This window comes from Phyllobates terribilis, unplaced genomic scaffold (genome assembly GCF_046119375.1).
Source record: "Phyllobates terribilis strain yellow unplaced genomic scaffold, ASM4611937v1 Scaffold_4__5_contigs__length_816908805, whole genome shotgun sequence".
Classification (NCBI taxonomy): domain Eukaryota; kingdom Metazoa; phylum Chordata; class Amphibia; order Anura; family Dendrobatidae; genus Phyllobates; species Phyllobates terribilis.
In genome coordinates this window covers 489466149-489482355 of record NW_027362764.1, presented here as the reverse complement: position 1 = coordinate 489482355, position 16207 = coordinate 489466149, and the positions used below count along the sequence as shown (strand labels likewise).

General features: G+C 51.1%; 1 protein-coding gene across 2 annotated transcripts in view; it reads right to left on the bottom strand.

Annotated features, from left to right (window-relative positions):
* Nucleotides 1–12065, bottom strand: part of LOC141265553 (N-acetyllactosaminide beta-1,6-N-acetylglucosaminyl-transferase-like) — a 67811-nt gene extending 55746 nt beyond the window's left edge. For both annotated transcript variants that reach the window (XM_073678758.1, XM_073678759.1), the window contains exon 1: nucleotides 10958–12065. In XM_073678758.1, the coding sequence (XP_073534859.1) occupies nucleotides 10958–11933 (976 nt within the window). In that variant the 5' untranslated portion in view covers nucleotides 11934–12065. The remainder of the gene's footprint in view (nucleotides 1–10957) is intronic.
* Between the last annotated feature and the right edge of the window lie 4142 nt (nucleotides 12066–16207).

Sequence of the window (16207 nt, the reverse complement as noted above, 5' to 3'; positions counted from 1 at the left end):
CTGTATGTGTGTGTATATTTTGCAGAGGAACAGTGAGTGTCTATGTGTGTGTGTGTATATATATTGTGCAGATGGGCAGTGTGCGTGTGTGTGTGATCAGGGCTGGCGTCAGCACCTGGGCAAGTGCCGGGGCCCTGGACAAAGGGGGGGGCCCACTTGTCGTCGGGGCCCGGGCTGCTGTGAAGGGCTGCTAGCGCTGCTTGATTGCTGTCACTTAAACAAAGATGGCCGCGCTCAGTGTGCTGTGCGGCTTTGTTTGCTAGTAATGACGCAGCCAGGGCAACGTACAGGCAAAATTAAAGGTGCAGTGCCAACCCGGCCGCACCATTACTAGCAGATACAGCCGCACAATGCACTGTGCGTGGTCATGTCTATTTAACTGACGGCAATAAAGCAGCGCACTCTCCACAGCCACATGCCAGAGGAGTTGGAAGTGACACAAGCCGGGGGGAGATGAGCGAGGCTTGTTGCCGGAGTCACCATATTAAAAAAGAGTCTAATGTGTCTGTGTGTGTGCATCTATTATATCTATGTATGTCAGTGTGTGTAATGGAGATATTAAGAAAATATTAACAATTTCTCCCAAATCCCTCATTCCCCTCCCCTATACCATTTGTCACAAAACAAGAGCTGACAATTGACCATCTGTCTGTATGCAAATGATCACCTACAGCAGAAGTGACTTGTAAGCAAATGCTGGCCCAGAAGGTGCTACAAACCCAGTCAGCATACGAGCGTATTTCCCCATGGCAGAGGCTGGGGATAATTAGACACAGGCTTGTGAGAAATTTACACCTAGCTGAGGAGAACGCAGATCGTTTAATTCAAGCACAGTCACAAGTGGCAGCTGCAAATCTCCAGACTTTTGGGCACCGACACGAAATATTGAATATTGTGAGTTCCAAAATTCTGATGGTAATGGGACCTATGTTTTTAGTGGCAAGGTCAGCCGGGAACAGTGTGGATGTTTTCCAGTCGCTGTAAGTTCCTCCGGGCAGCTGTGGCGCAAGAGTACCAGATTGCAACTATGCCATGTGTAGTCTCTACGGAAAGGTAAATTCATAATAAAATATATGGTATCCCTTTCGGGCTTCTGCTATCAACCAGTGAGGAGTTATCGAAGAAGTTAGAGTTTTTAATAAAAACATGAAGGGTGGAGCACAGCCCACATGATGTCAGCACAAGGGGCATGTGGACAGGTCTCCTCTTCAGCATAAAAGATCCAACTGAAGATTGATCCATATTCATTACCAGGAGTATATATTTATTATAGCAATGGATCCTCTTCGATAACAGTCTAATCAAGCGGAGTGTCTCCCCTCCACCTATATTGAATCGTCTCAGCGATCGTATAGTAAGTTTCTGCTTTAATCCTTATTATTTTTGTACAACTGCATATGTATTGTATTGTCCCCTTTTGTAAAATCTTTGTATATTTTTCCTAAACACTGCCTCTCTTTTGGTTTAAATATAAAATGTAATAGTCCTGTTTCTTTTGCTTCTAATCGTTCCCTCCCCCATAAGCTACCAGAATGCAGGCGTCCGGCCAGGTCTGTATTATATTTCAAACTCGGCCGGTGGTGGCAGCGAATAATAATAATTGGGCTGTCGTGAAGCTGGCAGTAACCATACGTGGCGTATACACATATTCCATACGTTGGAATCCGGAGGTGTGACGCCATAAGCTTTCTGCTCGCTTGCCGATATCTCCGTAGTGAGTAGTCGGGTTCATGTGCTCGCGAATCCCTGACGAAATCCGGACAGAATGACGGCAACAGTGAGATATTGTGTGATCTCCCCAGTGTCGTCTCGTTGAAACCCTGACAGTGTGTATGGCAGTGTATATATTTATGTTTGTTTATATGTGTTTTTGTGAATTTGTCTTCAAATAAGTATATGTATTGTATGTGTATGTATCTGTGTATGTGTGTGTGTGCGCATGTCTGCATACTGTGCATGCGCATGTGTGCGCACTGTGTGTGCGCATGTCTGCATACTGTGTGTGTGCATGTCTGTGTACTGTATGTGTGGGCATGTCTTCATATTGTATGTGTGCATATCTGTGTACCGTGTGTGTCTGTGCATGTCTGCGTACCGTGTGTGTGTGTGTGCATGTCTGCATATGTGAAGGATGAGGGTACAGCCTGGCCCCTGTGTTGTAAATCTATATTTCTCTGCCGTATATGTGCATCATGAATCGTAGTATGTGTTAAAGGGGCCCACAGACTCTTTGCCCTGGGCCCACAAAAACCTTGAGACGGCCCTATGTGTGTGTATATATTTTGCAGAGGGGCAGTGTGTGTGTGTGTGTATTTTGCAGAGGGGCTATGTGTGTGTGTATTTTGCAGAGAGGCAGTATGATTGTGTATTTTGCAGAGGGGCGGTATGTGTGTGTATTTTTCAGAGGGGCAGTATGTGTGTGTATTTTTCAGAGGGGAAGTATGTGTGTGTATTTTGCAGAGGGGCAGTATGTGTGTGTATTTTGCAGAGGGGCAGTGTGTGTGTGTATTTTGCAGAGAGGCAGTATGTGTGTGTATTTTGCGGAGGGGCAGTATGTGTGTGTATTTTTCAGAGGGGCAGTGTGTGTGTGTATTTTGCAGAGGGGCAGTATGTGTGTGTATTTTTCAGAGGGGCAGTATGTGTGTGTATTTTGCAGAGGGGCAGTATGTGTGTGTATTTTGCAGAGGGGCAGTATGTGTGTGTATTTTGCAGAGGGGCAGTATGTGTGCGTATTTTTCAGAGGGGCAGTGTGTGTGTGTATTTTGCAGAGAGGCAGTATGTGTGTGTATTTTGCGGAGGGGCAGTATGTGTGTGTATTTTTCAGAGGGGCAGTGTGTGTGTGTATTTTGCAGAGGGGCAGTATGTGTGTGTATTTTTCAGAGGGGCAGTATGTGTGTGTATTTTGCAGAGGGGCAGTATGTGTGTGTATTTTGCAGAGGGGCAGTATGTGTGTGTATTTTGCAGAGGGGCAGTATGTGTGCGTATTTTTCAGAGGGGCAGTGTGTGTGTGTGTATTTTTCAGAGGGGCAGTATGTGTGTGTATGACGCACCCCCTGGGCCATATTCTTTAGGGGGAATACCCGGAGCCGGATCAGATGGGAGTTGTAGTCGCCGAGTGGCTGTGACCCGGTCCGTGCCCAGGGTGTCAAGCTCAGTTGTATGTGGCAGTCCTACAGATGTTATTAAGTTCTTTATTGTCGACTACGCCACCCGTTGTATTGCGGTCACTACGGCCGCCGCTGCAGCAGGGTCCGCTGAGGCTGATGGTGTTGGTGCAGCTTTTGATAGTATAACCCCCAACGGGTGGGGTATAGCCTCAGGGGGTCAGGTGCAGAGGATGGGGGTTGTGGTGGTGCAGCGTAGATGTTAAGTGAAGACAGAGTCGGGTTGTGCAGTTTAGGGTATTTACTCACTGCTGATGTTCCGGTCACTCCAGCTTCAAGTGACCACCCGAGCCGTGCTGCGTCCACCAGGTCCTGGATTCAGCAAACCCCCAAACAAGTCCGGAGCGTGACCCTGAGCTCTCCTTCTGTCCTTTCCTCTGGCCATCCCCACTAGTGATCCACCTAGGTCCAGCTCCCTCGGGCCTTCTGTTGGGAGACCCTTGGCCTTGGGTTCCCTGACCCTCCACGTGGTTTGCCTTCGGGGTGGATGTGGTGGGTGGCCGTGGCAGACGCTGCCCACGGCCTCCGGTCTCTGGCTAGGGTGTGCTTTTGCCCCCACCAGTTTGGGATCCGGTACCCTATTGCCGACTCTTCACCCGGGGATTGAATTTGGGTTCTCAGAGTCCTTTCTTTTTCCCCCTCTGGGTCTTTCCTTCTCTGCTCCACTCTCTCTCTGCAGGCTCATCTGGACCTCTGCTTCTTACTGACTCTGACAGACTGACCCTGATCTAAGATGGTGCCCACCTTATATACTCCCTCTATGTGTGAGCTCAGGTGACCAGCACCCAATGAGCTCCTAACTTTACCCAGGCTGCTCCCCCTATCTGCCCCTACACTACTTGGGATGTTCCACCCCCCTCCCACTCCAGCCAGGAACAGACTCGGTCGTACCTGCACATTTCTAAGTGGGAGTACCGTCGGCCTGCCCCTCGGAAATGGGATGTGTGTAGTGCATGCAGCCTACCGAGCTCAGGTCCACACTCCATCCTTACCCGGGAGTGGAATATCACACCTCTGGGTTGAGGTGCAATACCCCTGTAGCAGCCGAATCCTCAGGGTGCTACATTCCCCCCTGGTAAATCACAGCACGTCCTCGGGCTGTAAGAACAAAACACCACAAAACATACACATTTTTTCATATAAACAACATAATAAAAACATATAAAATATCATATATATATCAGGAAACTTTTCATATAAATAACATTCTCGTCGCCTCTGGCTCCTCCTCCGGTCACTGTGCAACGTGTGACCGGGTAAAGTGCGACAGTCTTTTCTTGAAAAACTCGTGGCTTTCCTGTAAAACCAGTAGGGAGCGCTTTAGGACGCGCAACTATATACAGGGGATATGGCCGCTCTCAGTCCTCGGCCAGGTATAAGGGAGGAATGACCGCTCTCAGTCCTCGGTCAGTGGGATTTAAGGGATAAACGGGTAAACAGTTCACACATGCTGGTCCCAACGGGGACTATATTATCAGCAGTAACAGTTCACTGTGCCCCAACGGGCAACTATATACAGCTTCTACTCCGCTGTACTTAACGACGACGTCCTCCTGCTCTTTCTTTGTGGTTACCTTTAGCTTCAGACCCGTCCGGGTCCTCTTGTTCTTCCTCCTCACACCGCAGCTCTTCCTCCGTCAGGCGATGCACATGGAGGGCGTAGGGTCCTTTGGCACACTTGTGCCGGGTAAAGGTGACCTCGTCCCCGATGTAAAGGTCACGACCTCTGTGTCCCTCCGGTAGGTGGGACTCAACGTCTCTCCTGGTCACGAAGACGTCGCCTGGGGTGCGGTGGTCTCGGATGAAGCCCCACCCATGCTGCATGTTAAACTTGATCACAGTCCCGGTGGTGCGGGGACTATGCGCTGCACGGGGGTCTCTCCTGGCCCGGCTCTTCTGCTCCGCGCTCCTTACTTGAGCTTGCTGTTCCCGGACCCGCCTTTCTCTCCGCTCCCTCTCGAAGACCTCGAGTTGTTGGCGGCAGCACTCAGCACGCTCCGCTGCAGCTGCCCGAGTCTCCTGAGTGAACCCCATGAGATCTTCTCCGGTGGGGTCCCACTCAAATTGGGCCTCTTCTAGCGGGGGCGAGATCCTCTTTACGGGCTTTGGAGCCGGGATCAGGGGTGCACACATGGCCCCAGCCTTCCTCTGCCGTTCCAGTTCATGATATTCCTGGGGCCAGATGAAAGGCTGCCCATCCGGGCACGTGTGTTGGGTAAACAGGTCCTCTCCCAGATGCGGCACTCTTGGTCTTATGGGCGCGGTGGTGTTAGCGCCCGGGTTGCCCGGGCCTTGCGGCCAGGCCTGGGGTATCTGGAAGGTGAAGGGCACCGTAAGGATGGCGGCGCCCTGGGCTACTTGGCCCTGCGACCAGGCCGGTGGCTCCGCGGAGGTAGGGGGCGCTGTTGGTGTTGCGGCGCCCGGGGGTACTAGGCCTTGCGACCAGGCTTGTGTTACTTCCTGCTTGGCCACGCTCGGGGTCATTGCGCATGGCGTCACAGGGGTCGCGGCGGCGGCTTCCGGTTGAGGCCTAGTCTGCAGCAGTGGCGTGGCGATTACGGGCACGGCAGGATAGACTTCGGGCTCTGCGACGGGGAGCTGGGGCAGGTACGCGGTTTCCCGGTTTGGGGTATAGACGTCCCCTTTACCTGCCTCCACTCGTTCGGCTCCCTTCTCGGCGCCGTCTCCGGCCTTCAGTCCTCCCGCGCCATCCTCAGAGGCGGTCTGTCTCCTCGTCTTGGGTGGCGTGCTCCGCTGACAGGTCTCGGTCTGCTGGGCCATCTCACGGCTCCACTCCGCCAACGTCTCTCGCTGCACCCGGGCCATCCTCCTTGCGAGGCCCTCCAGAGCGGTCTGTGCACACTCCCGGTCTCGGGGGAGCTGTGCTAGGACCTCCACTAGGCCTAGTGGGTTCGTTGCTTCCAGCAGGCTCCTGACCAACGGGTCAGTGCTGCTCTGCTCTCCTTCCACTGTTTCCAGCAGGCTCCTGGCCAGCGGGCCGGTGCTGCTCTGCTCTCCTTCCTCTGTTTCTAGCAGGCTCCTGGCCAACGGGCCGGTGCTGCTCTGCTTTCTCGCCATCTCCGGGTAAGCTCCTCCGATACTCTTCTCCAGGCTTCTTGCCTCCGGGTGCGCTCGCTCCAGACTGCTCCAGGCGGCACCCATCTTCGTTCTTTTCTTCTCAGTCCTCCCACTTCGAGGGCGGTCCCGGGGCAACTTGGTTACTGTCAGCTCCAGGGGCTGTTCTTTCACGCTGACCGACACCTCTAGCATCACAGTCTCTGTTGGTGGGGGCGGTTTCCACTTTTGGCGCCATTTTCGGTCCTGGCCCACGATGGGAGGTGGCCTCTTGCCATCCTCTGGCACGCCCATAATGGCGTCCGCTCTGACAAGGCGGGAAACCTTTGGAAATGGCGGGAACCGCTTCCCAGTGGCGGGAAACTCTGCAGATGGCGGGAAAAAGCTGTTAATGGCGGACAACCGGCGGGAATCGACTGGTGATGGGGTCCGATGGCGGGGACCCTCCGGAACCGGCAGGAGACTTCTTTTTGAGGTAAACTTGCACTTTTCTTCAGGCACGCAGTACCCGGGTGTTGCGGGCACGTAATCCTGCCGACTACGCCAAAGTTGACGCGCCCCCTGGGCCATATTCTTTAGGGGGAATACCCGGAGCCGGATCAGATGGGAGTTGTAGTCGCCGAGTGGCTGTGACCCGGTCCGTGCCCAGGGTGTCAAGCTCAGTTGTATGTGGCAGTCCTACAGATGTTATTAAGTTCTTTATTGTCGACTACGCCACCCGTTGTATTGCGGTCACTACGGCCGCCGCTGCAGCAGGGTCCGCTGAGGCTGATGGTGTTGGTGCAGCTTTTGATAGTATAACCCCCAACGGGTGGGGTATAGCCTCAGGGGGTCAGGTGCAGAGGATGGGGGTTGTGGTGGTGCAGCGTAGATGTTAAGTGAAGACAGAGTCGGGTTGTGCAGTTTAGGGTATTTACTCACTGCTGATGTTCCGGTCACTCCAGCTTCAAGTGACCACCCGAGCCGTGCTGCGTCCACCAGGTCCTGGATTCAGCAAACCCCCAAACAAGTCCGGAGCGTGACCCTGAGCTCTCCTTCTGTCCTTTCCTCTGGCCGTCCCCACTAGTGATCCACCTAGGTCCAGCTCCCTCGGGCCTTCTGTTGGGAGACCCTTGGCCTTGGGTTCCCTGACCCTCCACGTGGTTTGCCTTCGGGGTGGATGTGGTGGGTGGCCGTGGCAGACGCTGCCCACGGCCTCCGGTCTCTGGCTAGGGTGTGCTTTTGCCCCCACCAGTTTGGGATCCGGTACCCTATTGCCGACTCTTCACCCGGGGATTGAATTTGGGTTCTCAGAGTCCTTTCTTTTTCCCCCTCTGGGTCTTTCCTTCTCTGCTCCACTCTCTCTCTGCAGGCTCATCTGGACCTCTGCTTCTTACTGACTCTGACAGACTGACCCTGATCTAAGATGGTGCCCACCTTATATACTCCCTCTATGTGTGAGCTCAGGTGACCAGCACCCAATGAGCTCCTAACTTTACCCAGGCTGCTCCCCCTATCTGCCCCTACACTACTTGGGATGTTCCACCCCCCTCCCACTCCAGCCAGGAACAGACTCGGTCGTACCTGCACATTTCTAAGTGGGAGTACCGTCGGCCTGCCCCTCGGAAATGGGATGTGTGTAGTGCATGCAGCCTACCGAGCTCAGGTCCACACTCCATCCTTACCCGGGAGTGGAATATCACACCTCTGGGTTGAGGTGCAATACCCCTGTAGCAGCCGAATCCTCAGGGTGCTACATGTATTTTTCAGAGGGGCAGTATGTGTGTGTATTTTGCAGAGGGGCAGTATGTGTGTGCATTTTTCAGAGGGGCAGTATGTGTGTGTATTTTGCAGAGGGGCAGTATGATTGTGTATTTTGCAGAGGGGCAGTATGTTTATCTATTTTTCAGAGGGGCAGTATGTGTGTGTATTTTGCAGAGGGGCAGTATGATTGTGTATTTTGCAGAGGGGCAGTATGTGTGTGTATTTTGCAGAGGGGCAGTATGTGTGTGTATTTTGCATTGGGGCAGTATGTGTGTGTATTTTTCAGAGAGGCAGTATGTGTGTGTATTTTGCAGAGGGGCAGTGTGTGTGTGTGTGTATTTTGCAGAGGGGCAGTATGTGTGTGTATTTTGCTGCAGAGGGGCAGTATGTGTGTGTATTTTGCAGAGGGGCAGTATGTGTGTGTATTTTTCACAGAGGCAGTATGTGTGTGTATTTTGCAGAGGGGCAGTATGATTGTGTATTTTGCAGAGGGGCAGTATGTGTGTGTATTTTGCAGAGGGGCAGTATGTGTGTGTATTTTGCAGAGGGGAAGTATGTGTGTGTATTTTGCAGAGGGGCAGTGTGTGTGTGTATTTTGCAGAGGGGCAGTATGATTGTGTATTTTGCAGAGGGGCAGTATGTGTGTGTATTTTGCAGAGGGGCAGTATGTGTGTATATTTTTCAGAGAGGCAGTATGTGTGTGTATTTTGCAGAGGCGCAGTATGTGTGTGTATTTTGCAGAGGGGCAGTATGTGTGTGTATTTTGCAGAGGGGCAGTATGTGTGTGTATTTTGCAGAGGGGCAGTATGATTGTGTATTTTGCAGAGGCGCAGTATGAGTGTGTATTTTGCAGAGGGGAAGTATGTGTGTGTATTTTGCAGAGGGGCAGTATGTGTGTGTATTTTGCAGAGGGGCAGTATGTGTGTGTATTTTGCAGAGGGGCAGTATGATTGTGTATTTTGCAGAGGGGCAGTATGTGTGTGTATTTTGCAGAGGGGCAGTGTGTGTGTGGAGTATTGTGCAAGTCTCCTGTGATGTCTGCTTCAGCCCCAAGTTAAATTGCCTTGCTGGCACTTTGCGATAAATAAGTGGGTTTTGGGTTGCCGTTTTTTACTGAGGAAACTGTAAAACACTTTTCTAGTTGCTCTGATTCACTCTAATCTTAAAGAAGATGACCTCTTCTTCTTCTTCTTCTTCTTCTTCTTAGTGCAGCTTTCCTCAAAAACTGACCTGCACTTCTGTCCATACAATGGCTGCCGGTGGAGGAACATCTGGCAAGACCTGTCCATCAGCCCCCTCCAATTGTAATACCTTTCATGGAGTAGAGAAATGTAGTGTTCAATAAAGTACTACTCTTCCGAGAGCCTGTAGAACTGGCTACTTTATCAAAACATTGTGAACAGTGCGGCATGCCGAATCCTATATCTTTTTACTCCACAAACACTAGTTTATTGACAGACCAGGCAGGATCCAGACTAGGATCACCTGCGACGGCTCCCATATTGAATAGATTTACCCGTCGCTTAGAGGTGTAGTGTTCTAAACACAACAATATAAGGTGATAGCTGATATCTTATGGGACGAGAGATCTCAACGACTTATTACACAGATACTTGCCCTCTGAAACGCTCTCCCCTTCTTTTATCTTCTAGTATATTTTCCTTCAATTGTAAAGCACCTCACAGGGGAAACCTGCTTTTCCATCGGAGGAGGTTGATGGACTGATCTGATCACTCGCTCCTCCTTTAGCAATCATGTTATGGACAGAAGTGTTGGTCAACCTGTGAAGAAAGCTGCAATAAGAGGCCACCCATTAATTACTGTAATTCAATACTAATCTGGCTTCTTCTGAGTAAAATCTCCCCTCTCCAATCTATCATGCATGCAGTGACCAGGATAATATTTTTGTCCAATCACTGCACCAATACTTCCATCATGTGCCAGCCACTGCAATGGTTGCTCGCCATATATTTCATTTAAACTGACCACTCTCACCCACAAAGTTTCCACTGCACTGCCTTATATTTCCTCCATCATCTCCTTCTGCACCTTACCAATGTTCTACTTTCTGTTAGTTTAAGATAGGCCTCCTCCATAATCCAAACCTACAAATTTCATCTCAAAGTCTATTTTTGTGCTACAAGAGTTCTCTGGAATTCCCTTCCCTCTCCCACCTCCACGCATGCCGTGAAAACACTTCTTTTTAAGTGGGCTAATCACATTTCATAAACTGACTCCTGTCTTTTTGTCACCATTACTCTTCAGAAACTCTACCCTTCTTTAAATAGTATCCCCTACCGTCCATGTACTCTAATGTACTTAAAGTGGTGTTTCGGCAAACCCCTGTCCCTTGGATGCAGTTTGTTTTATAAAAACAGACTGTACTTTACTCAACCTTGCTGGATTTGTACCGCAGTTATATGTGATACATCTGATTGACACCCACGGTTTTAAATAGTGGGCCTGTAGTTTAGTATTATTGACAGCGACCACGTGTGAATAGTTTTGATCAAATCAACATTTTATCAGCAGTAGATTCTCACCAGACATAAACCTGCTGCCATGTAGTCCTCCATATTTACGAAATTACCCCCACCATTGATTGGCAGCTTTCTGCCTATGCATAGTGTACACAGGAAACTGTCAGTAATTTTGGCGGGGTTATACAGATCTCAGCATGCAGAGAACTGGTAGATTTGCAGCAGATAAAACAGTGATTTTGTAAAAAAAAAAAAAATAGACCAAACACCCAAGTATGTGATAGATCACTGGAATCAGGGTCCACACCCATACATTATACTGCTCATTGATGGAGTAGCAAAAATCTGGTGACAGATTCCATATTTATAATAAACCAAGGGCATCCAAACCGATACTGTATTAACCTTACATCTGCTTATTAATATGTCAATAAAGGATTTTACAATCTATAGCAAGCTATTTGGTAGAGCCTTATATTATTGGAGTGTGCTTACCTGGTATTCTATTCAGTGTGACCCAGTAATGCTCATCTGGGCTGTAAGTGTCCTTAGACCATTTCAGTAGATCCAAGGCTCTCTGATCTTCTAGAATAAATTTTGTAAATTCCCTTGTCAGGGCCACATATGCAGACCCAAAGTATAGGGTGATATTGTGAGGAGGGGGAGGCTTTACAGTGTTGGTCCTCCGCACATGTGAATGTACTATATCCTCGCGATGAACATATTTGGTCCGGGGGATGGCATGATCTGGGGGCAGGACCCCCGGAGTGATATTTTTCCCATTAAATTTTTTTAAATGTTGCACAATCTCCTTGTTTGTCTTCAATGGGAAATCCTGGCCACAGGTATTGATCACATACTTCCACTGCACCTCTGATTTCAGCAGGTCTTTCATGCAGTTCAGATCAGCCTGCAGTCTGGATATTCCAGCATAAACCACAGGCTCCATTTTCGAGGCGAGAAAAGCATTTGGAAAGCAATTTATAAAATCATCTACTGCCTGCAAGTACTCGGCACTGGACTTCTCATCCACATGGATGCAGTATATATTTTGGGGCATATAGATAGCCCTAAACAATCTCTCGAATGTATCAAATTCCTTGTGCAGTACAATTATGTAGGCTAGAGGAAAATCCGCTTCTTCGGCCGAGAGAGGAGCTGTGATGTAATGGTTGTGGATTAGGTATTCTTCCATACATTTCATTCTTTTCAGAGGAGTTGTTAAATAATTTACCCAAATAAAAGAATTTTTTTGTTTGGCTAAATTGTCACAGGCGATCTGTAATAGAGAGGCATCGTGGGAAAACTGAAGTCTGTGTAAGTTATTCTGTCCATTGAATTGACTGATATTACAAAGGAACAAAAGCACAACTCCCAATGTCACCACAAAGAAGAATAAATGAAAATACAGAGTCATTCTCCCTTGGGTCAAGTAGACATAGAGCTTGTCATAGCTGATCATAATCCTCATTTTCCTCTAGCTGTGTGTTCCAGGTGTCATCATTTTCTTCCTCGCTGCCTGGAAGGATGTTTATCAGCTAGTATCACAGTGTCCTCTGAAAGCTCTGCTATAACAGTGCCCAGCCTTCTGGGACTGGCTACTTGCATAATAATTCAGGACTGCTGCTATTGGTGACTCTAGTATGAATGACTGGCAGATGTTTCCTCCTTTTCTTTTGCAATAAGGTCAGATTACATGCTAAAACCATGACAAACAATACTTCACAAAGTCCTCACAGTACACCCAGCGAATAGCTGAAATGATTTTGCTGTCCAAATATTGATACATGTCCTTTCTATTACACCATTTGATAATTTTTCAGTAGCTTTCTAATCAGCATTTGGAAACACGAACGGTGATTCAGTTTGATTAATTTTGATATCTCTACTGAGAAATGAACAAAATGCTAATTAAGAAGGGTGCGCGAAAACTGACGATGATATGAGTCACTAAGGGTTGATATTGAGAATAAACTTTACCTACACTGTTAAAATGTAACTACGGGAAAATTTGATCAGCTTGAAAGTTGCACACTTTGGTTCTGCTTCCTTGAGGAAGAAAGTGGTCGAAAATTTAAAGAATTTGCAGATGGATTAAATGGTTTTGTTTTTAGCATAAACAGGGGGATAATCCTAATCTACTCCTAGTTTATTCTAACCTAATGAAACAAGAAAAATCACAATTATATTATTAACCCACTGGTGGTTATTAGTGATGGGTGAACGTGCTCGACACTGCTCGATACTCAGGGTGCTCAATCGAGTAATAAGCATTGCCGAGTATCGCGTGGTGCTCATGTGCTCAGATCCCCGTAAGTGAATTATCTGAGTAAGGGAGAGAGAACGAGAGAGGGAGAGATTCAATCTACCAGAAAAATGCCATTCACTTGCATTATGCTCACTACCCAAGTCCAACATTCTCGATTCGAGTACTGAGCACTTAAGCGTTTTAGTGCTTGATTTACACCAATGGTTATATCACAACCTGACATCTAGGAGGGGTCTGGAGTCGGGCGTAGCTAGAGAGAAGCCCCCCATGACCGGGATTGGCAGGGAGGATTTTGAGTTTGGAAGATGCGGGGGTTTAGGATTGGGTGAGGAAGTATGGGGGCGGGCATTATAAGAGTTGAGGGGTGGTTTATGGGGAATAGTGTGAGAAGGGCCATTCTCCTGTAGGACTCGGTACAGGGAAGACCCATAGCACAAATCCCTACCTCTATGGAGTCAGTGGATTCATTGGTAGCCCAGCTGCGGGACAACGGCCCGTTATATGGATGGAGGCTGGCTGGCGTCCCAGCTGACCGCCTTGCTGGGGGCAGCACGTGTGGCGGACCACGCATCGGGACCCAGCTGGACACCTCGAAAATCGCAGCCTCCGGAGCGGCTGTCGCATGGAGCATCTGCAGGCAGCAGGCGGCGGCTGCGGAGCCCTTCACGGGACCCTGCGGGTAGCGAGCAGTACAGTGCGGTGCCACGCCGCCGTGCTCGCACCGGCAGGAATCCGCACAGCCGGCCTGCGGGCCCTGGACAGCGTAGATCGGTGACCGGCGCCGAGGTGCAGGCTGCACAGGAAGTGCAGGCAGCACAGGAATTGCGGCCGGCGTCTACAACATAGCCCAGACCGGAAGTCAGGGCAGCGCCTTGCAGGGACATCCCTGCATCAGGAAGATCTGCCTGCACACGGCAAAAAATTGGAGTACGGAAGCTCGCAGCGGTAGAGCAGACGGGACGGACATCTGGAATGGCAAGTATCCCTGGTGATGCTCCTGTCGGGGTACCTGCCAGACGGAACAGGAGACTCACCATATGGCGGCGATCGGAGGGCAGGCAGCAGCAGGGAGAAGCAACACTGGCAGGCCCAGCTCTTCAGTCTGCGGCGGGCGGCAGAGTGGAGCTGCCTGTCAGTCACATCCCATCCAGCACGGGCCAGGCCGGCCGATCTGGGTCTGGGGGCGATCGGGATCACAGGCCTACTAAGCGGAGCAGAGTGAGGACAAGCGGGAGGCGAACTCCACGCGTGGGAGCATCAGCGGCAGGTGCTCGGGTCCCCCTTGTGACGAGGAGGCCGGGGGCGCGGGCCTGGAGCATGGCTGCCAATTGGAAGGATCGGATTTGGAACAAGGAACCGACAACTCACGGGATCGGTTTGTTGCCCGCAGGGGCTGTATCACAAGGGGTAGCGAATAGTCAATTGGTGGGGTACGACGTGAGGAATGTGGGTGGGCCAAGTGGGGCACAGGTACCTGGGCTTAGTGATATTTTATGCACTATGTAGCAATTCTTGCTGAGGTTAGACGGCGGGTAGCCGGTGACAGGGGCGGAACTACGGCCCGTGCAGCCCGTTCATTGAACGGGGGCCCCGAGGGAGTGGGGGCCCCTCCAGCCTCCAGCAGGGCCGCCATCAGGGCATGACTGCCCTGACTCCAGTATGGGGCCCGGCCGGTCAGGGCCCCCTCGGGGGCCCCCCTCTTGTGCGTCTCTCTCCTCAAGGGGCCCCCGGCCCCATGCTAAGCGCCGGGTCCAGGACATCTCAGCGCTGCGCTGCTAAGGCAGCGCCTTCATGATTCCCCTGATTTCCGGTCATGTGACGGCGCCGTCACATGGCCGGAGGTCAGGAGAACCTGGTGGCAGCGATTTGGACGAGCGCCAGGATTCTGCAGGGATCGCATGGGGTAAGTATAACACGTTTTATTTTTTTTAAATACAATTAACTAGGAGTGGGGGGGGTGAGAGATGCACTATGGGGGGGGGGTGAGAGATGCACTATGGGGGGGATGAGAGATGCACTATGGGGGGGTGAGAGATGCACTATGGGGGGGATGAGAAATGCACTATGGGGCGAGATGAGAGATGCACTATGGGGGGGATGAAAGATGCACTATGGGGGGGGATGAGAGATGCACCTTGGGGGGGGATGAGAGATGCACTATGGGGGGGATGAGAGATGCACTATGGGGGGGATGAGATGCACTATGGGGGGGTGAGAGATGCACTATGGGGGGGATGAGAGATGCACTATGTGGGGGATGAGAGATGCACTATGGGGGGGATGAGAGATGCACTCTGGGGGGGATGAGAGATGCACTATGGGGGGGATGAGAGATGCACTATGGTGGGGGGGATGAGAGATGCACTATGGGGGGGTGAGAGATGCACTATGGGGGGGGATGAGAGATGCACTATGGGGGGGGTGAGAGATGCACTATGGTGGGGGGATGAGAGATGCAATATGGTGGGGGGTGAGAGATGCACTATGGGGGGGATGAGAGATGCACTATGGGGGGGTGAGAGATGCACTATGGGGGGGATGAGAGATGCACTATGGGGGGATGAGAGATGCACTATGGGGGGGATGAGAAATGCACTATGGGGGGGGATGAGAGATGCACTATGGGGGGGATGAGACATGCACTATGTGGGGGTGAGAGATGCACTATGGGGGGGATGAGAGATGCACTATGGGGGGATGAGAGATGCACTATGGGGGGGATGAGAGATGCACTATGGGGGGATGAGAGATGCACTATGGGGGGGATGAGAAATGCACTATGGGGGGGATGAGAGATGCACTATGGGGGGGATGAGAGATGCACTATGGGGGGGTGAGAGATGGACTATGGGGGGGATGAGAGATGCACTATGGTGGGGAGGGGGATGAGAGATGCGCTATGGTGGGGGGGATGAGAGATGCACTATGGGGGGGTGAGAGATGCACTATGGGGGGGATGAGAGATGCACATGTGGGGGAGGGGGATGAGAGATGCACATGGGGGGAGGGGGATGAGAGATGTGCACATGTGGGGGAGGGGGATGAGAGATGCACTATGGGGGGGATGAGAGATGCACTATGGGGGGGATGAGAGATGCACTATGGGGGGATGAGAGATGCACTATGGGGGGGATGAGAGATGCACTATGGTGAGGGGGATGAGAGATGCACTATGGGGGGGGTGAGAGATGCACTATGGGGGGGTGAGAGATGCACTATGGGGGGATGAGAGATGCACTATGGTGGGGGGGTGAGAGATGCACTATGGTGGGGGGGATGAGAGATGCACTATGGGGGGGATGAGAGATGCACTATGGGGGGGTGAGAGATGCACTATGGGGGGGATGATAGATGCACTATGGGGGGGGTGAGAGATGCACTATGGGGGGGGGTGAGAGATGCACTATGGGGGGGGTGAGAGATGCACTATGGGGGGGGATGAGAGATGCACTATGGGGGGGTGAGAGATGCACTAT